Source organism: Aspergillus ochraceoroseus (genome assembly GCF_002846915.1).
Source record: "Aspergillus ochraceoroseus IBT 24754 chromosome Unknown P175scaffold_4, whole genome shotgun sequence".
In the NCBI taxonomy this organism is placed as follows: domain Eukaryota; kingdom Fungi; phylum Ascomycota; class Eurotiomycetes; order Eurotiales; family Aspergillaceae; genus Aspergillus; species Aspergillus ochraceoroseus.
In genome coordinates, this window is record NW_024468479.1 from 1,740,078 (window position 1) to 1,762,657 (window position 22,580).

General features: G+C 51.2%; 11 protein-coding genes across 11 annotated transcripts; 4 read left to right on the forward strand and 7 right to left on the reverse strand.

Annotated features, from left to right (window-relative positions):
* Positions 1–885: 885 nt before the first annotated feature.
* On the forward strand, positions 886–4,096 carry P175DRAFT_0493346 (putative plasma membrane H(+)ATPase; the record flags this gene model as incomplete). Its single annotated transcript, XM_040895957.1, has 4 exons — positions 886–1,333; positions 1,399–1,622; positions 1,676–2,338; positions 2,390–4,096. The coding sequence occupies 4 exons, from the start codon at positions 886–888 to the stop codon at positions 4,094–4,096; spliced, it is 3,042 nt and encodes a 1,013-aa protein (XP_040752432.1).
* A 285-nt stretch (positions 4,097–4,381) lies between these two features.
* Positions 4,382–5,782, reverse strand: P175DRAFT_0532411 (NAD(P)/FAD-dependent oxidoreductase; the record flags this gene model as incomplete). The annotated part of the gene is made up of 3 exons (XM_040899962.1): positions 4,382–4,512; positions 4,605–5,444; positions 5,557–5,782. The coding sequence occupies 3 exons, from the start codon at positions 5,780–5,782 to the stop codon at positions 4,382–4,384; spliced, it is 1,197 nt and encodes a 398-aa protein (XP_040752433.1).
* A 590-nt stretch (positions 5,783–6,372) lies between these two features.
* Positions 6,373–8,107, reverse strand: P175DRAFT_0243472 (glycoside hydrolase family 18 protein). Its single transcript, XM_040892677.1, has 5 exons — positions 7,738–8,107; positions 7,617–7,679; positions 7,545–7,558; positions 7,364–7,491; positions 6,373–7,260 (listed from the first exon to the last, which is right to left on the reverse strand). Exons 1-5 carry the CDS (start codon positions 7,847–7,849, stop codon positions 6,387–6,389), a joined length of 1,191 nt encoding a protein of 396 aa, XP_040752434.1. The 5' UTR covers positions 7,850–8,107; the 3' UTR covers positions 6,373–6,386.
* Positions 8,108–8,222: 115 nt separating this feature from the next.
* On the forward strand, positions 8,223–8,502 carry P175DRAFT_0532413 (uncharacterized protein; the record flags this gene model as incomplete). Its single annotated transcript, XM_040899963.1, has 2 exons — positions 8,223–8,329; positions 8,379–8,502. 2 exons carry the CDS (start codon positions 8,223–8,225, stop codon positions 8,500–8,502), a joined length of 231 nt encoding a protein of 76 aa, XP_040752435.1.
* Positions 8,503–8,857: 355 nt separating this feature from the next.
* On the reverse strand, positions 8,858–10,128 carry P175DRAFT_0437679 (uncharacterized protein; the record flags this gene model as incomplete). Its single annotated transcript, XM_040893862.1, has 3 exons — positions 8,858–9,443; positions 9,535–9,877; positions 10,086–10,128. 3 exons carry the CDS (start codon positions 10,126–10,128, stop codon positions 8,858–8,860), a joined length of 972 nt encoding a protein of 323 aa, XP_040752436.1.
* Positions 10,129–10,528: 400 nt separating this feature from the next.
* On the reverse strand, positions 10,529–11,569 carry P175DRAFT_0438365 (PQ-loop repeat-containing protein; the record flags this gene model as incomplete). The annotated part of the gene is made up of 4 exons (XM_040893909.1): positions 10,529–10,934; positions 11,024–11,245; positions 11,323–11,442; positions 11,526–11,569. The coding sequence occupies 4 exons, from the start codon at positions 11,567–11,569 to the stop codon at positions 10,529–10,531; spliced, it is 792 nt and encodes a 263-aa protein (XP_040752437.1).
* Positions 11,570–12,165: 596 nt separating this feature from the next.
* P175DRAFT_0436529 (glucan 1,3-alpha-glucosidase ROT2) lies at positions 12,166–15,166 on the reverse strand (the record flags this gene model as incomplete). Its single annotated transcript, XM_040893808.1, has 3 exons — positions 12,166–14,191; positions 14,249–14,999; positions 15,082–15,166. 3 exons carry the CDS (start codon positions 15,164–15,166, stop codon positions 12,166–12,168), a joined length of 2,862 nt encoding a protein of 953 aa, XP_040752438.1.
* A 499-nt stretch (positions 15,167–15,665) lies between these two features.
* On the forward strand, positions 15,666–16,684 carry P175DRAFT_0516640 (uncharacterized protein; the record flags this gene model as incomplete). Its single annotated transcript, XM_040898920.1, has 6 exons — positions 15,666–15,685; positions 15,815–15,845; positions 15,939–15,982; positions 16,045–16,148; positions 16,219–16,284; positions 16,353–16,684. The coding sequence occupies 6 exons, from the start codon at positions 15,666–15,668 to the stop codon at positions 16,550–16,552; spliced, it is 465 nt and encodes a 154-aa protein (XP_040752439.1). The 3' UTR covers positions 16,553–16,684.
* On the reverse strand, positions 16,681–17,835 carry P175DRAFT_0501676 (uncharacterized protein). The gene has a single exon (XM_040897221.1). The coding sequence runs from the start codon at positions 17,356–17,358 to the stop codon at positions 16,735–16,737; it is 624 nt and encodes a 207-aa protein (XP_040752440.1). The 5' UTR covers positions 17,359–17,835; the 3' UTR covers positions 16,681–16,734.
* A 73-nt stretch (positions 17,836–17,908) lies between these two features.
* On the forward strand, positions 17,909–20,538 carry P175DRAFT_0501677 (methylenetetrahydrofolate reductase (NAD(P)H) MET12). Its single transcript, XM_040897222.1, has 2 exons — positions 17,909–18,098; positions 18,190–20,538. The coding sequence occupies exons 1-2, from the start codon at positions 18,012–18,014 to the stop codon at positions 20,170–20,172; spliced, it is 2,070 nt and encodes a 689-aa protein (XP_040752441.1). The 5' UTR covers positions 17,909–18,011; the 3' UTR covers positions 20,173–20,538.
* Positions 20,539–20,809: 271 nt separating this feature from the next.
* P175DRAFT_0436937 (tRNA-ribosyltransferase family protein) lies at positions 20,810–22,484 on the reverse strand (the record flags this gene model as incomplete). Its single annotated transcript, XM_040893830.1, has 3 exons — positions 20,810–20,984; positions 21,115–22,161; positions 22,243–22,484. 3 exons carry the CDS (start codon positions 22,482–22,484, stop codon positions 20,810–20,812), a joined length of 1,464 nt encoding a protein of 487 aa, XP_040752442.1.
* Positions 22,485–22,580: the final 96 nt, after the last annotated feature.

Sequence of the window (22,580 nt, forward strand, 5' to 3'; positions counted from 1 at the left end):
TTCCAACATGATGCACGATTACGTTGAGAACCAGACGGAGACGTTCTGCTGCCAGCCAAACTCAATGGACTCGGAACCTTCGGGAAGGTCTCGCAGGTTCACCAGCCTTGGTTGTCCGATCATGTGAAATTATTCAACGTCCCTATTCATCTGAAAGCGAGGCCAGGCCAAGGAGCGCGAAAAGCTTGAGCTATCCTCCCCCCGCGATTTGTCCGATCAGTCCCTCCAGACTTCATCCTTGGGTTTATATACCCATGGCGTCGCTGCACCTTAAAATTCTAAACCCTGGAGACAGGCCCACGTCATGAGTTAATGGCGGTATCGGTCCGCTCAGAAATCCACTGAAACAAATGAGGAATATTGTTTTCTAGGTTCCCTGGCGGCGGATTCGAAGGCTATCCCTCATGTCTCATACGTCAAGACCACCCTACAAGAAGCCATCAAAGTAACAAAACATTAGCAGACTTACTATGGTACGCTCCATGACAGATTGCGGGGGTTGCCTGGCTCTTGTCGAGCTACCCAAGTCCATTCATACGGACGGAGGGCAAAAGGAAGCTGTCAATATGCTTCAGCCGGAAGCTTACTGAAATCTACTACGTCAGCATGATTTTCTGTGTTGAATGGCTTTGTCCAGTCAAGTGTAGATTGGCTCTGTAGATTCAGCAGACGCTGTCTTTAGTGACGGGGAGGCAGCTTTCTGGCACGGTATTCTGTCGTCTGCTGGCTCCTTCTTTCTCCCACAGCCCCTCATCCATTTCTCTCCCACTTGCTTGACATTGTTTTTGCTCTTTCCTACAACTGTAGAAATATTGAAAGGGTACAGGCTGTGTGAGGCACGTCAGTTTCCCGCTCCTGCAGTCACAGCCAAGTCAATTCGCCAATATGACTGAGCAAGGTGGCGCCTCCAGTGGTGTCGAGCAAACAGGAGCTCCTGGAGCTCCCGGCCGTATATCCTTTTCCGAAGGACGTTCCGCGAGACGCATATCCCGAGTGTCCTATAAGGAAGACTGGGCCAACCTTGATGAATATGGTAAGCTCGTCAAGTATATCTCCACCTTCCGCGAGGGCGGGGAACAAGAAGGAGAGGAAGAAATTCAGGAGAGGAGGGTTTGGTACGCTCCCTGGAAGAAGCGGAAGATCAGTGTCAGACACGTGGAGCAGGAGCCTGGGAAATATCCAGATGACTGGCTCGTCACAGACATCCATCAGGGTTTGCCCAGTAGCGAAGTTTCTGTTCGTCGTCGACGGGCTGGATGGAACGAACTGGTTTCTGAAAAGGAGAATCCTATTGCTAAGATTCTCTCATATTTCCGTGGTCCCATTCTATATGGTATGTGGAGAAACGTAAACTACCAGTCCTGTGAACTACAAGAAATCAGGTTCTAATCTATTTAGTCATGGAACTTGCTGTTCTTCTCGCGGCCGGTCTTGAGGATTGGATCGATTTTGGTGTTATCATTGGCATTCTGTGCCTCAATGCTGCCGTCGGCTGGTATCAAGAGAAACAGGCTGCCGATGTCGTGGCTAGTTTGAAAGGAGATATTGCAATGAGAGCTCAGGTCATTCGTGATGGCCAGCAGCAAGAGATTCTGGCTCGTGAACTTGTACCCGGAGACGTAGTATGTGCATATAAGGTTGTCCAAATGCCTTCTCGATGCTAATATCTAGGTAGATCATCATTGGAGAAGGACAAGTTGTTCCTGGCGACTCCAAGATTGTTTGCGACGTGAAGGACCCTAATGGATGGGAGGAATTCAAGACAATGCTTGAACAAGGAGATCTCAGCAGCACTTCTGAATCCGACATCGAAGATGATGAAGGAAAGGAGCAGGAAGAAAAGAAACCTAAAAAGCCAACCAAGAGGCGAGGGTACCCGATTCTGGCTTGCGACCACTCTGCTATTACAGGAGAGTCGCTTGCAGTAGATCGTTACATGGGTGGAATGATCTATTATACGACCGGCTGCAAGCGTGGCAAGGCCTATGCCATTGTTCAGACCTCTGCGAAAACATCTTTTGTCGGCCGAACCGCCAGCATGGTTCAAGCAGCGAAGGGTGCAGGACACTTCGAAATCGTCATGGACAACATTGGTTCATCTCTGTTGATCCTAGTTATGGCGTGGATTCTGGCTGCCTGGATTGGTGGTTTCTTCCGGCATATCCCAATTGCCTCTCCTGCCCAGCAGACCCTCCTCCACTACACTCTATCGTTGTTGATTATCGGTGTTCCTGTTGGTCTACCTGTCGTCACCACGACCACGATGGCTGTGGGAGCAGCGTACTTGGCAAAGAAGAAAGCTATTGTCCAGAAGCTTACTGCCATTGAATCGCTCGCTGTACGTTAGCCTTGATTCTCGTTGCAGAAATGTGCAGCTTACCATTTTTAGGGTGTCGATATCCTGTGCTCCGATAAGACTGGAACGTTAACCGCGAATAAATTAAGCATTCGAGATCCATATGTGGCTGAAGGCGTCGATATTGACTGGCTGTTCGCCGTGGCTGCTCTTGCCTCTTCTCACAATATCGAATCGCTTGACCCTATTGACAAAGTGACGATTCTTACCCTGAGACAGTACCCTAGAGCTCGAGAAATTCTCAGAAGAGGGTGGGAGACTGAGAAATTTACACCGTTCGATCCGGTGTCCAAACGGATCGTATCAGAGGTTACCTGTGATGGGGTTAGGTACACTTGTACTAAGGGCGCGCCAAAGGCAGTTCTTGCACTTACCAGCTGCTCCAAGGAGACTGCAGACCTGTATAAATCAAAGGCGCAGGAATTTGCACACCGAGGCTTCCGATCCTTGGGAGTTGCTGTTCAAAGAGAAGGAGAAGATTGGACACTCCTAGGCATGCTACCCATGTTTGATCCACCACGAGAAGATACGGCGCACACGATTCATGAAGCTCAAAATCTGGGGATCAGCGTGAAAATGCTTACAGGCGATGCATTAGCAATCGCTAAAGAAACCTGTAAAATGCTTGCTCTCGGTACTAAAGTGTATAACTCGGATAAACTGATCCATGGTGGTTTAAGTGGAGCATTGGCGAGTGACTTGGTTGAGAAAGCGGATGGATTCGCCGAAGTCTTCCCAGAACACAAATATCAAGTCGTGCAGATGCTGCAAGAACGCGGCCATCTTACAGCAATGACTGGGGATGGTGTTAATGATGCCCCGTCTTTGAAGAGAGCCGATTGTGGCATTGCTGTTGAAGGAGCTTCCGAGGCAGCGCAATCTGCATCGGATATTGTCTTCTTGGAACCTGGCTTGTCAACCATTATCGACTCAATTAAGGTTGCCCGACAGATTTTCCACCGCATGAAGGCATACATTCAATACCGCATTGCCCTTTGCTTGCACTTGGAGATCTATCTAGTTACATCTATGATTATTCTCAACGAAAGTATCCGAGTTGAGCTGATTGTCTTCCTCGCCCTCTTTGCGGATCTGGCAACTGTGGCGGTGGCATATGATAACGCATCATTCGATCTCCGGCCGGTGGAATGGCAACTTCCAAAGATTTGGTTTATTTCGGTCCTTCTGGGTGTGCTGCTCGCACTGGGAACATGGGTTGTTCGTGGCACTATGTTCCTTCCATCCGGTGGTATTATTCAAAACTGGGGTTCCATTCAAGCAGTTCTCTTCCTCGAGGTGGCACTAACAGAGAACTGGTTAATTTTTGTCACTCGCGGTATGGACACTTTGCCATCTGTGCATCTGGTTACCGCCATTCTGGGGGTTGACGCTCTGGCAACTGTTTTCTGTCTGTTCGGTTGGTTCACAAACCAAGACATGCCCACAATCCCGAAAGACCAATTTGTTGAGACTACGAACGGCTGGACGGATATTGTTACTGTTGTCCGTATCTGGGGGTATTCGCTGGGTGTGGAGATTGTCATCGCATTGGTGTACTTCATGCTGAACAAGTTCAAGTGGCTGGATGACCTTGGCCGGGCGAAACGCGACAAGGGAGATATTAAAATCGAAAGCTTACTTGGTCATCTTGCGCGCCTGACGATTGAGTATGAGAAGCCTGGCGAGCCTCCGGGGCGCTTTTTCTTGGCCGCCAGCAAGGAGGAGGAGGATGTTGAATAAGTGGCTGGATGTCTTGATAGCGAGGATGGAGAAGGTTGATATTGTACTAAGTGTCTTTCTACTCATTGGGGGTTACTTACTTATATTGGTCTCTGTACCGTCGGAAGATATTCTGACTTGAGGTGTGAAAAGAGAAACACTAATACTTTGACAGATAACATTCTGGGGTTATATTTCTACGAGAGTTACTCTCAAGGAAGAAGGTGTATTAGGGCTAGTCCAGTGCCAGGTTAGGATTCATTGCTATACACTATACAACTATACATAGTTATAGGCACAGGCTCATTAAACCTTAGCCCGATCCCACAAGTCCTCCAACTCATTCCCAATGATCCTCTCGGTTTCCTTCTCCATCGCCCTCCGCGATAGACCACGCTTCGCAATGGCAGCGGCGGACTCTTCACGAGCCATTTCAACTGTTCCAGTCGTCAGCCAACACCGCACACACACACACACACACACACATTCAAAGCAGAGAAACCAAAAAAAAAAAAAAAAAAACACATACCATGCCCATAAACAGCCGCCCTCTTCCCACTAAACATCGCATGAGGCACATTCGTACTACCATCACTATTACAGTCCCCGACGGCAAAAACCCCGGGCACGCTGGTCCTCATACCGGAATAAACACTAGTATCGACCTTGCCATCCTTCATATCCAGCCCCAGCTGCGCGGGGATCCGCGACCTCTGCGCCGTCTCGAAATTCGTCAGGAACGCGTTCCGCAGCACCGGCTCGCCCTCTGTGAACCGCACCCGGAAGACATCGAACTGCTGGTCGCGCGCGCGGTCGTCGTGCACCCGGCCGCCGTCCTGGACGCGCTCAATGGCCGCGATTGTCCGGTTCTCGATCCGGGCGTTGGAAGCCGCCAGCTGCGCCTTCCAGTGGGGGGTCTGGAGCGTGAGCGCGGCGTCGGCGGGTTCCGTGTGGGATCCGTTGACGAAGGCGATGATGTCCGTGTTCAGGGTGGAGATCTCCAGCACGCTCGAGACGATGTGCGGCAGTGTGCCCAGGATGCCGAGGGGCTGGTCGCGGTGCTCGTATCCGTCGCACCAGGGGCACCAGAAGATGCCCTTTCCGAAGGATTCTTGCAGGCCTGGCGTGGTGGGGAGGACGTCCACGAGCCCCGTGCCGAGGACGATCTTGCGGGCTGTGTACGAGGCGCCGGTTGCGTCGGTGGCGCGGAACACGGTGGTGGTGGTGGTGGTGGTGAGGTTGGGTTCGAGGTCCGCGAGTTGTTGTTGTTCGATGGAGAGGATCTCCCTGTCGATGAAGGTTGCGGTGTCATATCTGGAGATTTGCTCGCGGGCGAGAGCGCGGAATTTGGCCGGGGGGTTCCTGGTTCCTGTTTAGCTTGGTTGTATATATACTATAACTAACTAACTAACTAACTAACGAACTACTATTACTAAAGTAGGATATTTATCATTCAGGATGTAATGGGGGACTATACATACCGTCATTTCCAATCACGTCGTGCATTTCCCGTGTCGGTCCGTTGCGATACTCGTGCGAGTCGAATAGTGCAGCGCGGCGGCGTACGCGAGAGAATCCGCTTAGGGCACTGAGGCCTGCAGGGCCGCCGCCGACGATGATGACATCGTAGTCGGTTGGAGGGAGAGTAGCTGCGAGAGCGAGGGTTGCTAGACCTAGCAAGAAGGTATAGAAGGACTTGGGCGTCATGTTGACTGCGCTTGGGTTGTAGTTAGGGCTAGAGAGTAGATAAGACTCCTGGACCCTTATATATATTTCTATATATATATAGATAGATAGATAGATAGAAGGTATATATGAGGTGTAACCACTTTTCTATGGAATCCATTCTCTATCCAACGCCCCCCAGCATAGATCACAACAAGGCTTACTCTGTATAGGGTATACCGATGCAGATGATACGTTGGATGGATTATTGGAAGCCGGAGTTGATGATCGTCAATAGCAGCAATAGTTTATGCAGCGTGTAGATCGGTGGATTTATAGGATTTATACTCCGTACATAGATGGATAATTGGGGACCGCCAGCAAAGCAAGAGAAGCGGCTTCCTTTCGGAAATATCCATCCATGTAATAGAATAAAATAGAATAGAATACAAGACTCCTTGCACAACATATATTCACCTGGCTAAACCGAGCTACGGAATACAGAAAACAGAGAGGGTACTTATGCGTACTTTTACTTGCTCCTATATATATACATGCCAAAAAAAAGAAGTGGAAATTAGATTTAGTGATCCATACATACATAGTAAGTAGTCTTTGAAAACAGGATTCCCGTCCGCTGGGCCGATTAGATACCAATCCAGTCCAGATCGTCGTCCAAATCGAAGATTGAAGGGATAAGGGGTCTATGCTGATGGGGTTGCTCTTGTTCATCTTCATCTTCATCTTCATCTTGGTCTTGGTCTTGTGGTTGCTGGTGCTGGTGCTGGTTGGTTTGTTGCTGAGATTCCTGCTGTAGCTGCGCGTGCTGCGTCGGAGTCTTTCCTAGGGCTTGGTGAAGACCATCCAAAAACCCCGAGTTGCCATAAGCTTGCGTAACATCCCACATCATCACACCACCAAAGCTACTAAATTGCTGGCTGAAGGCAATCACCGGGTCCAGCTGCGCAATCGGGAGGTATCCTGTGCTGGCGGCACCCGTATTCGCAGCAACCCCCAGATAAACCTTGGCCTGTTTGTTCTGCGACACGGTCTTGGCCCAGTTATCCCACTGCTCGAAGTTGAAGTTGTTTTGCTGCTGCTGCCCCGCGACGTAGGCGTTCACGCCGCAGTAGTTGTTGTAGAATTGCACCCAGACGGCATCGACGGAGACGGGGCCGTTGAGGATGTCCTTGTCCGCGGCATCGGGGTAGGGGCATTGCGGTGCCGCAGTGAGGAAGAAGGGCTTGTTAGGACCAGCGTCTCCGAGGGTGCGCAGGCGGGATGCGAAGGGCGCCATGTTTGAGACGCCGGCTTCGAAGTCGAAGTCGAAGCCGTTGACGGCGGCATCGCCAAAGGGGCGGTGCGCACTGCTGTTTGTGTTGGGGCCGAAAGTCGCCCAGATGAGGTCGGCGCCAGCTTCAGCAGCCGACTGCGATTGAAAGCCTCCTTCGCTATAGGTTGCGCCGCCAATGGAGAGGATGATGGTCTTGCCTTTTTGTTGGCATGTTGTGATATCCGCGCTGCGTTGGTTAGCCTCGTCCCATTCCCTTTTTTTTTTTTTTTTTTTTTTTTTTTTTTTTGGCTCCCTCGTGGAGTAATTGGAGATGTAGGGAGGAGACATACCCAATCTCAGGACAGTTCTTGAGGTTTGTGCCTGGGAATGTGTCGCACTTCTCACTGGCCGTGGAAAAGTCAACCTCTGGGGCGCCTCCCATGCCATTCACTCGCATCACGAAGGCGAGGATGAGAACCTATGGAGCCGTTAATGATTTGATTAAACCTGCGTAGAAGGGGGGAGACCAACATCGATGTTAGAATCTATACCACGCAGTTAGTATCGTGTCGTTCAGCCAGCAGAGAGATGGCTGGCACTCACCATTGCAATAATAGGACAGACGTTGCTGTGCAAGATCACCAGATCCTCGAAAGGAATTCTGCCCTACACCGGATACAAGTCAGCGCAAATTCAACGTGATATCAATAACAGGCACTCTCACCCCAGTACACCGCAACCGTGGAGTTGGAGTTGAGATCAAGCTTCGCATATGCTATCGACAGCATAGCCAGACCGGCAGCCAGGCCGAATGCCTTCTTGAAGAAACCCATCATATCCTCTTCTTTTATCTGTATAGCAACCCTTCAGACCAAGTCTCCCGAGTGAACCCAACGACGCAAACAGATGCAACGCAAGCAAAAAGAGCGACGCCAGGCAATCGAAAAAGAGACAAGAACAGACGAGAGAAGGCCAACATCCACGGACGATTTGGGATGAAAAGAGAAGCCGTGTTTTTTTTAAGACCCCAGTATCAACATACCTGGGGCTGACCCGTTAAGAATGGCAAAACAACTCCTTTCCTTTCGAGAACAATGGATCAATCTGTCATACGTTGCACGCGGGTCTGACATTCCTTACAGAGTCATATCCCAACGAGAGCGCTTCGAGGCACCATTGAGAGAATAACCTGCGGTCTGGCATCCTGCCATGTCAAAGGAATCGCGCCTAATAGTCCTCGCTGTACAGATTTTGATTGGTGGCCATCCCGAGTGGATGCTGGGTATATACACATTCCAGCATGCCCGCTCGATAATGTGCTGAGTCTAGATATACCGGATATGTCGAGCGCATATGGAACTGCAGGGAGCAAGCACAGGTGAAACTCGCGGAGATCATTGCTACTGCTACACTAGCATGCACAGCCCTTGTCTCTTGCCTTTACGGATACGTCAAGGTAAAGCAGAGCGGAGAAATTTCAAGGCCGTAGATGGTAGGGCTCTGGTGTTGCTGTTAAGGAAAAGAGTTCCGAAAGAGCGCATTGACAATTCAATCCATACCCCGAAACTCAGGCAAAACGATGATCAGAATTGGGAAAGTATAGCGCTTTTATGTGGAATGTATGTGTGTCGTCTAGGTGACAAGGAATGTGAGTCGTTCATCCAGCTCTCCGACCATCACCCCTAGAGTCAGGTTGAACAATGACTTCGCAGCAGGTAGATAATCACACGGACCGTCAGGAAGTGATGTCCAACTGAGGGAGCAAAGAAAGAAAGAAAGAAAGTAAGTAAGTAGTGCTGACTCTGACAGCAGAATCCGAGCTTAACGTAGCGTGCACATCAGTCTCATCGTGGGATTCCAATCACCCGCGCGACGGCCTCATCATTTGTCATTCCAGGGTCAATCACCCCCGCGACCTTCAAGATATCCACCACATCCTCCACTACCTTGCGGTCCACGCCTCTCGTACCATCGGTCGTGAACCGCACGTCCTTGAGCCATTCCCCGGCATCCTCCTCGCCATATTTGCACCCCAGCTCCCCGGTTCCCAGAAGAGTGACGACGTGCACCAAATCGCTCTGGAAGGCCTTAATACCCTGATCCAGGACCTGGAAGAGCTGGCCCAGCGCCTTGTCCGTCTCCGGGTTAGGGAATACCGCCGTGGAAGCCACAATCATCCACGAGGGCCAGGGCGTAAAGATCTCCCCGATCTTCTTTAGCGGCACCTGCGGCTTCTCCACCGTGGGGTGGAAGGACGGCTTGGTTGTGAAATGCTCCCACATGAAGAACTCAGCGGTGGGATCGGATGCACCGTTGTCGCCTGTGACCCCAGTTGTGAGCGCTCCAAAAGGCCCCAGCGGCACAGGCGTCAGGGAGTCCGGTTTCCAGGCATTCTGTTGTGCGAGCACAAACGACATAATGTGGGATCCACTACCGCCATCAACGTCGTCGTCGTCGTGGTTCACCCGTCAGTACCGATCAAAATGACTCCATCTAGATGAAGGACTGCTTGCTTGCTCACCTCCCCATTCTACTTACTCCCACTCTCTTGCCTTGCAGATCCGACACTGCTTCCAGCGCGTCCCTGTTCCGGCCTGTGACGATCGCCCATCGCAGTGGCGTGTCGACCCAGTGTCCGACCACTTTGTACCCGCCTGATGCGGTGTCCTTCTGGGCTTGCTGTTTGCCCGCGAGGCCAGCGATCCATCCCTCGGTCAGACCAATTCCGATATCGATTTCCTTCTCGCGCAGGGACGTGATCATGTGTCCCGTTCCGGAGGGGAAAGGAATCAGAGCAAGTGTGAACGGGAGGGACTGGGCGGCCGGGGAGCGCAGGGCCAAATGCAGAGGGGTGAGATAGTGCTCTTAGAAGACAAGACAAGACGTCCAGATGTCAGTAAAGCTCAGCACACATTTTCATCTGTAGAATTTCGGCCGCAGTCCTATCCAAATTACCCCTCTTCGTCTCGCACACGAGCGAGTCCGTGGTGGCGGGGCTGCGACTTGGGACAGCTCTCCGACGTTGAACAGAAGAAGACATACATAGATCAGAGGAAAATAAAGTCGACTTACCAGGCACGTAGCCGATCCGGATGGTTGCAGGTCCTGAGGTCATGATGGGCTGGGCTGGGTTAAGCGATGCTAGTGAGGTGTATTTTATGGGAGTTAAACTAGTAGTTGGTTATTTCTCTATTAACTAATATATCGACCGTTCGTCATCCATCACTTTTGACCCTTCAATTTCTTCCCGTGGGGGTTCAGCAAATTGAATCGCGGGGCTTCTACTAGACTCGAAAAAAGGGAAAAGATCACGAAAATAAAAATTAAATAAAACTATTCTAGTATCGGTATAATCGGAAGAATAAGATATAAATATTATAGCAGTAAGAAGAAATTGATAATGAGAGAGAGATGTCTCTCTCAGTTGGTCTCTGGAATTCCCCGGAGACCTCGGAGTAACATGATCAACAGGGGCTTCATTCATGCCGTCGCTAAGCGTATCACATCTCTCTCGTTCATGTCATGCGAATGTCCTTCTCCTCGAAACGACCCCGCGGGCTTCCTACTCCCCTCCAGGAAGGTTGGGTATACATCCAGAATTGCACGCCCAGGTACATGTCACAGACACACTGGAACATTCCACACAATCGGAAGGCCCACGGAATCGATTCCTGGCTGCAGAAGAAGTAACCCAGTTTCATCACGTCACCCAAAATCCATGCCGCAAGCACCGAGACTCGAAATCCCTTGCACGACCGGGATTGATGGTTGGCCACGATTTGCGGTACCGGGAGGATTGCCTCGACGGCTAGGCCCAAGTATCCTAGGAAGTTGATGTAGAGTGCGGAATCGGAAATCGGCGTCAGGAAGATGTGGATGACGGAGAGCACCCCGGTCATGTAAGCCAGGAACATCCAGTATCTAAAAGTAATAATCCCGCGGCTATGGTTAGTCCTGGGGTCCAAAAAAAAGAAGGAAGGATTAATCTGCGTAGAGGGACGATGATGAACACATACGGTCGCGCGCTCTTCCACTGCCAGAAGTCGTACGGTCTTACAAACAGCTTCTCGTTGTCTCCGCCGCTGAAGGGAACGTGCTCAACTCCGTTCTTCGCGCCGGTGGACGGACGGTTATCTAGAGCCACCTTCAACAGCACCAGCTGTACTCCGATCGTGATGACGGCCTGCGCCAGGAGAGTGAGAGAATAGTAATCGCCAAACCAGTAAAAGACCCTAACACCAGGAATGTCAGTTTCCAAACACTCGAACCTCTAGTGGTGTGTCGTCGCATCAGCCACACGTGCGCTTACTTTAGAATCGATGCGACGAGCATAATCAACGGAATGTCCAGCGAAAACCCGGCAGAGCTCCTGTTCCGGTGGATGCTCAGAATCTGATCCGCATACGAGGTCAAAGGAGAAGTGACAAGGCTAATCAAAGCAGAGAAATCGCAGTGTCAGCAGCAGCAATCAAGCGTAATCAATCTAGCCTGGGGGGTATAGATTCAACTTACAACAGGGGAGCTCCATATTCAAGGAGCTGTGCCACAATAAACATCTTGCCTCCAAAGAACCGTCGACCCAAGTAAATGGTGGGATTGAGAGAGGGAGAGAGAGAGAGAGAGAGAGAGAGAGAGAGAGCTACTGAAGAGTCTTAGAATTCACCCTCAGGGGATGCGGCGCGACGGAGATCGTAGAGGTGGAAAGTTATCAACAAAATTCAGCATGTATAAAAAATTAAGAACGGAGCAAGACGAAACAAGCTGATCCATGCCTTGACCATCAAATATCGAATCCCAACCTAATAATGACTGCAAGGAATTCTTTCACGAAACGTTTTTCGAGCCTCTCGTTTTCTTTCACTTAGTTAGTTAACTATTTTCGATGGCGCTTAGTCAGCCTACAAATGCGGAATCTGAATTTCCTGCCCAAAGGCCTCAAGATTGTATATAATCTCACGAGAAGAAACTAGGTAGCTTTGTTCTAACTCGACGGAATCATGGCACTATCAAGGAAACAGACAAACTGTCGTGTGATGGACTCGCATGTGCTGTTTTATGTACAGCGTATATTTCGTCAAATAGTAGTAATAAATAATGCAATGTAGTTGTGCTAGTTGGCCCCTCTGTATCATCCGGGTTGGCTGCTTAGGCCTTAGAATTCAATGCGCCATGTCTTGGTAATTCCCACACGAGGATTCTTCACAACGGCATACGGAGCCTGGCCTCCCTCCTGGGCGAAGTACTCCATCGAGGCCGACGAAGACGCCTTTGCCCCATCCTCCATCACGGTGACACTAGTCTTTCCCTTCCATTCCTGTGGAGGGTCAATCACCACTATCTTCTCCACATGGACTTTGGCGACTGTCTTGAGATAAGCTGCCGTCTGTGGTCCGGGAATTGCGATGTTCTCCGACGATAGGACCGAGTCCTGGAACTGGAAGCGGCGGTGCAGGTATCCTCCACGCTGGTAGTCGAAGGTCTCCCCATCGTCAACGTAAAGAGTGCCGTCGGCCTGTCCGTTGCGATCGAGGACCACGACCAAGGTGTAGGGATCATACTTCATCAGGCCGCTGCTACGGCGGGGGCGATCCTTGCGCGGAATAATGTGCCCGCCCTGCATCAGCACTGGGACCTTTTCAATCGGAGCGGGAACTACATGCTTCTTCCCGGCGCCCTGATAAACGGTGTAGTCAAAGTAGTCGTAGTACTTCTCATCATCTGCAAGGTAAACCTCAGCGGTGTTGGTATCCTCGGAGACCACCGGTTTCACGAGAATACCAGTAGACCCGAGGTAGAGCTGATCGTCGATGGTGAAGCCTGCTTCATCGGATGGATGCACGTAGAACTGGGGTCTCACGATCGGGGTTCCATTTACCGAAGCTTCGTGGAAAGCAGTGTACCATGCAGGGAGGAGCTGATACCTCAAACGGATAGCCTGAGTGATGATGGAGCGGAAAGGCTCCGCAATGAGGTAGGGTTCGCGTCGTCGAGTATCGATATGTGCGTGTGCGCGGAAGAAAGGATACCAGATGCCGGTTTGGTACCAACGTGTCAGTAGCTCCTTGCTCGGGTTATGGAAGAACCCGCCAACATCAGCACCCGCAAAGGGATAACCGGAAATACCGTTGTTGAGGACCATGGGAAGCGAAATGGCCAGATGCTCCCAAGTAGCTTGGTTGTCTCCGGTCCACATGGCGGATACGCGTTGAGCACCGGAATAAAACGACCGGGTCAGAATAAACGGGCGGCGGAGTTCACCTTTCTTGCGCTCTAGCATAGCCTGGTATGTGGCGTTGACAAAGGTGAGACCGTTGATATTGTGGACATCGCGATGCTCCCAATTGCCGTGGTGCAAGTTATCCTTGGGCATGGTAGTCTCGGGCCCGTTGAATACGGAAGGTTCATTCATATCATTCCAGATGAAGACGTTGGGGAGGGTTCCCTTGAACTTGTCATATTTGAAGAGGCCAGTCCACCATTTGATGGCCGCAGGGTTGAAGCAGTCAATCCAGTTAGAGGATCCGGGCCAGCACCAGCCTTCGTAGGTATCGCCGTCCTTGTTTCTCGTAGCTAGACCCTTACTCTTCATTTCGTTGGAGATACTGAACTTGTCCTGGTTCTTGATATGCGGATCGATAATAACCACAAGCTTGCGGTCGGAGTCATCGAGTTGCTCCTCCATGCTAACTGGGTCAGGGAAGGTCAAGGGATCCCAGGTAAAATACTTTCGGTCATCGGTATACTCAATATCGAGCCAGATCACGTCATAAGGAATCTGGTATTTGTCGAAGCTGCGATCAACCTCCTTCACGTCCTCATCGGTAACGTAATTCCAACGGCATTGGTGGTAGGCAATGGCAAAGTGCTGAGGGAGTTGAGTGTATCCCGTCAGCGCACCGTAGTCCTTGCTGATATCCTGAGGAGTGGGTCCCAGGAAGACAAAGACATCGAGTTGACCAGCTTCAGAGAACCAATGGCTTTGTGTATCGGACTTGGACTTGACGATATCAACCCAGGTTTCCGCAGCGTTGAGCCAGAAGACACCAACGGTGGAGTCCTTACGGTGGGCCTGCATGAGTGGAATGGCACCATACAGGGTCATGGGGCTGTCGAGCTCATATTCAAACACATCAGAATTATACATGCGATAGGGTTCCTCATGGTTCCCGGGGCCTCCTCTGAAACAACGTTAGCTCTATATTATTATTTGACAAGCAATGTATAGAATAGCTTACCGGGTTTCTCTTAGAGAGAGCGAGTCCGCATGCTCAGGGATTCCGAATACATGGCGGTAGCCGGGGAAAGTAATGTCCAACCCCACACTTTCGGGGCCTCTGGGCTTGGAATCTGTGTTTCCACCAAAGGTTTCCTCCCACCAAGTACCCTCATCCTCCTGGGAAGTGAGAACCTCCTGCTCCCCATCGGAGGGGGCTTCCACCTTGGGCCGCCAGTGTTCCATATTCATGTAGCCCTTGTTATTCAACTGCACATGGGTCTGTCCATCCCGCTGAAATTCTACCGAAAACGGTGCGTGATGGATGATGGCCTGGTAGGAGTTGTCGGGTCCATACAGAACCTTGGTGACGCCGTCCTGGGGTTCCGAGCTCAACGCCGCAGACTTGCTCACTTCCAAACCACCAACCACAGCCCAGGACTGTGCCTCGTTATATCGCTCCTTTCGCGCCTGGCTACCATGGCGAATCTCAATGTCGCCGTTCAGGCGCTTCTCCTCATCGACGACGATCCGAGCGACACCCGAATCGAGGAAGGAAACGACCAGCGGTAGCTTGACGCTCTCCGTAGGAGATATCGATTTGAGAACTGTTCCTTGCAGCTGACCGTCTTTGAATTGAATGGTCGAGGCATCCAATTCGTAGGGAGAGTTCCAGGATGAACCCTTGGAGGAGACCTCATCGGCCAAGGCCCTGTTTCTCTGACAGAAACCGGACTGGGAGCATTTCTTGAAATTCTCATGTTTCACGGCGACTGAGAGAGAGACAGGGAGAGAATATGATTAGAATCGCATTTATATCTTGAGGTCCTCAAAGCCGCAGCGTAGGTGTCTTACCACCGGGAATCACAAGGCATCCTAGCAGAATCGCCAGGGAGAGCAGCAGGGTCCAACGAGGGAACGACAGCTGGCTCCGGGCCATGATGGATCAAGTCCACAAACGCAGTCAGAGACACTCAATCTCTGACAGTACCAATGTTTGCCACAACGAGTGATCTGACCTGCATCGACCAGAGCTGGAGGTCTAGCACAAGGTGCCGAAGAAAACGAGGGGGAATCTTCCGATATTGCTGAACAACGAATAGTGAATGACTTGTTGATATCCCCAGAAATACTTCCAGGCTGGCCTGAATGTTGGCCTTGGGCGGAGAGCTCCCTGTTTGGGGTTAGTGCAGTGCACTAGTCCAGATACAGTAGCTGGGGTTTGACACCTCACCCTTCAGGCCACCAACAGGGTCCTCAGGCAGCCAGGCATGCCACCCCTCCAAAAAAACGTGCCCCACATCGGCGTTTAGGAAGCAGAATAAGAGGGAGAATTTCGCCAGCTCAGCTCAACCCAGCTTCCGCTTCTTCCCTTCTTCTCTTCAAGCGTATTATTCTCCTGACTTTCGTGTCCTTCTCCATCTTCAATTTCTCTCAAAATGTCTTCTACCGAGCAGACGTAAGTAACCCCTCTACTTCTTTCTCTTGGAATGTCATGTCTTCCTTTGTAACCAGTGTTGTTGTCCCCCCTCCGCCAGAACTGCCCCTCATGTCCCTTGCTGGGCAAGCTAACCACCGTCCATTGCAGCTTCATCGCCATCAAGCCCGACGGTGTCCAGGTATGATCTTAATACCATCAAGGGTCCTTCCTGATTAATCGAATTGGACTTGCTGCTGTGAAATTGAGATCCTCAACTAACCGCCTTCATCAGCGTGGACTCGTTGGCCCCATCATCTCTCGCTTCGAGAGCCGTGGGTATGTATACGATTTCCTCCCGACCCCCAATTCCATTCAAACAAACGCTAATGTTTTCCTAGCTTCAAGCTCGCTGCCATGAAGCTCTGCTCTCCCTCCAAGGCTCACCTTGAGCAGCACTACGCTGACCTCAGCTCCAAGCCTTTCTTCCCCGGTCTCGTCTCCTGTAAGTTGCACCTGATCGGTTATCCTGTAGTAAATTATCGGATGGATGCTAATGACAATTCCTCATCTAGACATGCTGAGCGGCCCCATCGTCGCCATGGTCTGGGAGGGCCGCAACGTCGTCAAGACTGGCCGCAGTAAGCCGCTCTGAAAAAAAAAAATCACCATATAAAGTCGATTTAGCCACTAATGAACTGTTCAATAGCCATCCTCGGTGCCACCAACCCCATTGACTCTGCTCCTGGCACCATCCGTGGTGACTTCGCCATTGATGTCGGCCGCAACGTCTGCCACGGCTCCGACAGCGTCGAGAACGCCCAGAAGGAGATTGCCCTCTGGTTCACCAAGGAGGAGGTCCAGAACTGGAAGCTCAACGCTTTCAGCTGGATCTACGAGAAGGAGTAAATTCGCTCTGCGGGACCTTGGGCTTCGAAAGAGGCCCGCAATCCGGCACCATAGGAGGCGGCTGATATGACCAGATATCTGCCTTCAGAGTTATAGAATTTATACAAATCAAAACATTCCCATCATAGTTCCAGTTCATCCTAGATTTGATTGTAGAAATTCTCTGTCCGGGAGAAAAGGCCTCAATTGTTCGATTTCTTCAATAGCCTCCTCGCTCCGCGGCCGATTGGCGCGAGGATGACTCTGGCAAACCACGGGGTCGCCCATACACTCGTCGCAATCCGGAGCGGAAGAAGCGCCTTTGTCACTGCATAGGCCGTCGCAAATTCTAGTACTAGACGCACTCCTTTTGTCTTCTCTGTGTCCGTGTCTGTGTTCGTGCCCGTCACAACTTCCCCAGCCTCCACCTCATCCACCCAGCCCTTCTTCCGCAACCACCGTCCAACCCGCTCAGTCCCATCTTTGAATGCGCTCTTAGCGGTTAAATCTGGAAGCCAGTTGCCGTAGTGAAACGCCGCCACGAGTCCAAAGAGCGGGACAATTGCAGTTATTTCATGCAGGAGGAGGAAGGAGGTAATGTGAGTGGCCGGCGCACCGAGCAAGGGGGTGGTGTAGGCGCGAAGGAACGACGGAAGGCGATCATTGAGTTGACGGAGACGAGATTGAGGGTTCTTAGCAGTCGATGAGGGAGGTGGTGGTGTTGTAAAGTGCCGACGGGGGGAGGACTTGAGGCATGATGATGGTGATGATGATAATGGGACGCGAAACAGGCGGAGGAATGTTCGTGTTCTTTGTTGTGAAGACATTTGTTTTTTGTTCCCTTGCTGCAGATGGCCCTCTAATCTCTGCAGAATAAGGGTTTATATATATTTACAATGTCAAACGAAACGATAAAAAAGAGAAGTTTTAAGGATGTCTGATGCTCTTTTCTCACCCGCAGACCTGAAGTTCATCGTCTTGTATAGTCTGTGTTTGCTGTGTTTGCAGCAAGATTGGGAATATCGTTGGAAAATGTTCATTTATCTTTTCCCTTGTTTTCCCTATTATTCGCCGTGATCATCTATTATATTGATATATCTTTTGTCTTCACTTTGAGAGGCTCCTCGAATTTCTGTCCGGAGATGCACTCATGCGGCGGGCGATCCCGGACAACAAGAACTGCAGTGTATATCGAAGCTATAAAGGAGACGTGACCTACGATGTGAAGAGAGGTCTGTCTTTTGTTTTGTTTTTTGTTTTTTGAATAGCTGCCAGATAACCTCCAAATCCAGGTAATTGGCCGTGTTATATGCGGTGGTTGACTGGTCTCCTCCCATTTCCGGCTGGAGGGGCCATCCAAACTCCGATAAAAACGCACCAGTCCCTCTGCTGTCTCTTCCGGTTCCATCACTCTCTCTTACATCTTCCTTCTCGCGCCCACCATACCTTTACCAGAGAGGATAATATTGGGCTCGCAACCATGGAGAAGATCACAGACAAGATCGCGGCTCTGCCGCCTGATGCAAATTACTTCTCTCTCGAGTTCTTCCCTCCGAAGACTCAGATGGTGGGGTTACATCCCTCCCCGCACCTGATGAACTCCCTTTCCCGAATATTTGGACGTGAGATGGTAGCTAACAATTGGAATCGATATATAGGGCTTTGCTAATCTCCAGGCCCGACTGGAGCGAATGGCACAGGCATTGCGCCCGTTGTTCGTCACCGTCACTTGGGGTGCGGGAGGAAGTACCGCATCGAGGTCGCTCGAACTAGCGGAGATTTGCCAGCGCCAGTTGCAGCTAACGACATGTTTACATCTGACTTGTACGAATATGAGTCGAGCTCTGGTTGATCAGGCCCTGGAGGAAGCCAAAGTGCTCGGTATCAGGAATATCCTAGCGCTGCGCGGAGATCCCCCGCGGAGTGAAGAGTATAACATGCATGGAGAGGATGACAGCAACAAGGACTTTACCTTCGCAGTGGATCTGGTTCGCTATATCCGCAAAAAATATGGCGACTACTTCTGTGTTGGTGTCGCCGCCTACCCCGAGGGTCACCCTGCAGATTCCTTCCAGGAGGTCCAGGACCCCGAGGTTGACCTCCCGTGGCTGGTCGAGAAGACGCAGGCGGGCGCCGACTTTATCATGACCCAGTTGACATACGACATCGATGCATACACAAGATTCGAAACCATGCTACGGAACCACGAATCCGGTGCTTTCAAGACCATCCCTATTATTCCAGGCCTGATGCCCATCCACAGCCATAAGATTTTGACGAGAGTGACCAAACTCAGCCACGTTAAGATCCCGCCTCCGATTCTTGCGAAACTGGAGGAGGTCAGATACGACGACGACGCCGTCAAGCGCATTGGTGTGGATATAATTGCGGAGATTGTGGACGGTGTCAGGAAGCTCGTTTGCCCGGGGTTGCGAGGTTTCCATTTCTACACCCTTAATCTAGAGAAGACGGTCTCATTCATCATTGAACGATGCAACCTCATCCCGGACTACCCAGAAGACTCCGAGGCAGTTGATGTCAGCGAGGAACTATCGGCACTGACGGTCGATGGATCCCAAGCCTCGACACTAGCCAGGCGGCGCCGTGCCTCATCCGTCGGTTCCATCCCCCACAACCGCGTCATCGTAGACAGGGTCACAGAGACCTCCTCCAAGGGGTCGGTGACACACGAAACTCCCGCTGCTAGTGCAGGAATGCCCGCACTCCCACCAGACCGCAACACAACCCTTCAGATCTCCGAAGGTCTCGGCGCCCTAGGCCGAGAAGCCACGTGGGATGACTTTCCCAACGGCCGTTGGGGTGATGCCCGCTCTCCTGCGTTCGGAGAAATCGACGGCTACGGTCCCTCCCTACACGTTGCTCCCGCAGTGGCCCACCGGATCTGGGGCTATCCAGTGACCTACGACGACATCAGCAATCTCTTCCGCCGCCACGTCTCCGGAGATCTGTACATGGTTCCCTGGTCTGAGGGAGGCGCCGAAGAGAACAGCAGCGGCCTAAATGCAGAGACTGAAACCATCCGGCCCGAACTCCTCCAACTCATCGACAATAAAGGCTGGTGGACTCTAGCCTCTCAACCGGCCGTCAACGGCGTGCGTAGCGACGACCCCATCTATGGCTGGGGTCCTCCCGGCGAAGGATTCGTGTTCCAAAAGCCCTTTGTCGAATTCTTCTGTCCCACGAAAGACTTTCAAACTGTTCTCAAACCCGTTCTGAAACAACACGGACACGAAAAACTCGCCTGGTTCGCCGCAAACTCCAAGGGAGAATTCGAGACCTCTCTGCCGGCGCAAAGCGCCGAAGCCGACCCCATCGAAATGAACCCCGCCAACGTCAACGCCGTGACCTGGGGCGTCTTCCGCGGCAAGGAGATCATCACCCCGACAATCATCGAGGAAGTCAGCTTCCGGGCTTGGGGCGACGAGGCATACCGGATCTGGGACGAGTGGCGCCGGATCTACCCGCGTAACTCACCTACCGAGCGCTTCCTTGACAAGACCAGGGACGATGTCTGGCTGGTTTGTGTGGTAGGACAGGATTTTGGCGCGGGTACCGAGATTGGCTCGCAAGAGGAGCAAGATGAGAAGAAGTGGATGTGGAATGTGCTGGCCAATTGTTAGTGGCGGTTGGTTTACCCCGTTGATGTCGGCCCAAAAGATAGTTAGTTACCTAGGCATGTCGATACTAACGCAGACCATACCTAGGTAAAGGACGAGGAGGAGAATAAGAATTCATTTTATATTCTCTTTCATTCCATTTTTATGATTTCAGTACTACCTACCCACCTACCTACCTATTTATATATCTTTCCATCTCGATAGGATAGGATAGGATAGGATAGGAAGGATAGGTACGTGTTCGAACAAAAGATAGTTACCAAGTAGTACTAAGTAGTTAGGGTATTGGTGAGAATATATAACCCAACCCAGTGCATCACGATAGGTACCTAGGCAGAGGATATACATACATACATACATACAGACATACAGACATAGTTATTGTAAATGATATGCACAAATAAGTACAGAGGAGAGTACACACGTACTCCGCGGGATATGACTATTGTAGATATTTCCAACTACTACTGCTGCTGCTGCTGCTGCTACTGCTACTAGTAGACAGTATAAACCGATGAGTTTGTATACGTTGAGAATATATTACTATATAACTCCCATGCTCCATAACACCGAATACTCTATCTATATGCTCTCATGCTCTCATGCTCTCGGATTCTGCTGTTCTTTAAACCGTGCGGATCTATTCCTTCTGAGCGAATCCATGCTCTTCTAATCCGTCTGCGCCGGTATCTGGAGTTGCGAGAGACGACTGAGACTCGGCGAACTTTTCCGCTGTCAGGTCGAGTTTCCCATATGCGGGGGGATATCGACGTGGTTGGTATGGTCCTGCGGCTGGGAGTTGGTAACCACGGAGTCTGGAAAGGAGAGAAGAAGAAGAAGAAAGAGGTGTTAGCGATGAGTGCGTAAAAGCAAGTTAAAGGGGTTGAAGGGTGGAGTGGAATATGTCAATGGGGAAAAAAAAAAAAAAAAAAAAAAAAAACTCACCTTGGACCTTGGCCAGTGGCTTGGGGAAATTCTGTAGTATAGGTCTGTTGGAAAGTTTCCACATCGGTCTCAAATGTACCGCGCTGGATGGATTCCCGGATCTGCGCAAAGAAGGTATCCATGGTGTGGTGATTGTGGATTTGAAGAAGAGTCCAAGCGAGCATTTCTTTGGCTGCTAGGAGGTGATGGAGGTATGCGCGGTGATGGTTGCGGCAGGTATAGCATTCGCATTTCTCGGCGAGCGGGGAGGTATCGGTTGTATAGGATGCCGACCAGAGATCAATGGCAAGGGGCTGGGTCGCAGAGGACGGATTGGATCCATCTGTGGCTGACGGAGGCAGGAGGGTAAAATCGAGGGCAATGCCAGAGTCTGAAGCGGTACTTAAAAAGGGAATGGTGAGAAGATCCGCCCCCAGGACGACCTCTCGTAGAATGTCGTGGGGTGTATTCGGTCCACTGATGAGCAGACGAGGCAGGGCGCCTAGAGATTCTGGCACAATCGACAGCGAGTCAGACTGGTAGAGGGCGAGGCCCGAGACTGCGCCGCGAAGGTCGGTCTCCAGGTCCTCCAAGTAAATTTGCTGCTGAGTGTTCTCTAGCGGGAGGATGGGTGCGAAATATGCCGCCTTTGACCGATCTGCTGCGGGCACGTTGATTCCGTAAAGTTGGTCTGTCGCATGCGTGGTGAATGCGTGTGTGCGGTCCACCATTTTCACCCGTCTCTTGGTTCCAGGCTCCTGACCCGCCATCGCCAGATCTGCCAGTCCGATCACAATGTCCGGGCTGAGCTTCTGAATGGCTTCAACATATTGAGCCGCCTCGAGTTGTCTGTACCCGACAGACGTGAGAATCGCGATGGAGTTGGGTGTATTATTCGAGGGACAAGCGATGGAGGGCTCGCGACGGGGACCCAAAATCAAGCAGTGGTCGTCTGGAGCACCAATAAACTTGCGCAAAGCCGACTCATGAGGCGCAGTAGGGACTGAGTAGATTGGAACCGGGATTCGGTACTTTTTGGGTTGTTGTTGTCTTTCTATGACTGATAGGCTGAGCCCCAATGGGCATCAAAGTGTCAGTGTCGCGTGGTCTCTCTCATTCTCGGTAACCGTCCAGGGAAACAGGGAATACATACAATCTTCTAGACCGATGAACATGCTGCTAATCGAGGTGCTATCGCGCAACACATCATGGGATACATGAGAGACGACTCCCCGCGAAGTCAGAGGGATATAGTTCGGGGTTGCGATGGTCTTTCTGCCCGCAACGGCCAACTGCCCCAGGCGCGGGGTTAGGACCGAGGCAGCGCCAGGATGCAGAAGACTGAATTTGAGCATCTCGTCTGGCGACTGGGAGAGGATCTCTGAGCCCATGACGATCTGCAGGGTTGGATGGGGAACGGGAGGAGGAAGAGGAGGAGGGTGGAGATTCAGGAAGAGGTGGTGGCAGAAAAGAAAGTGGGTTGGGGT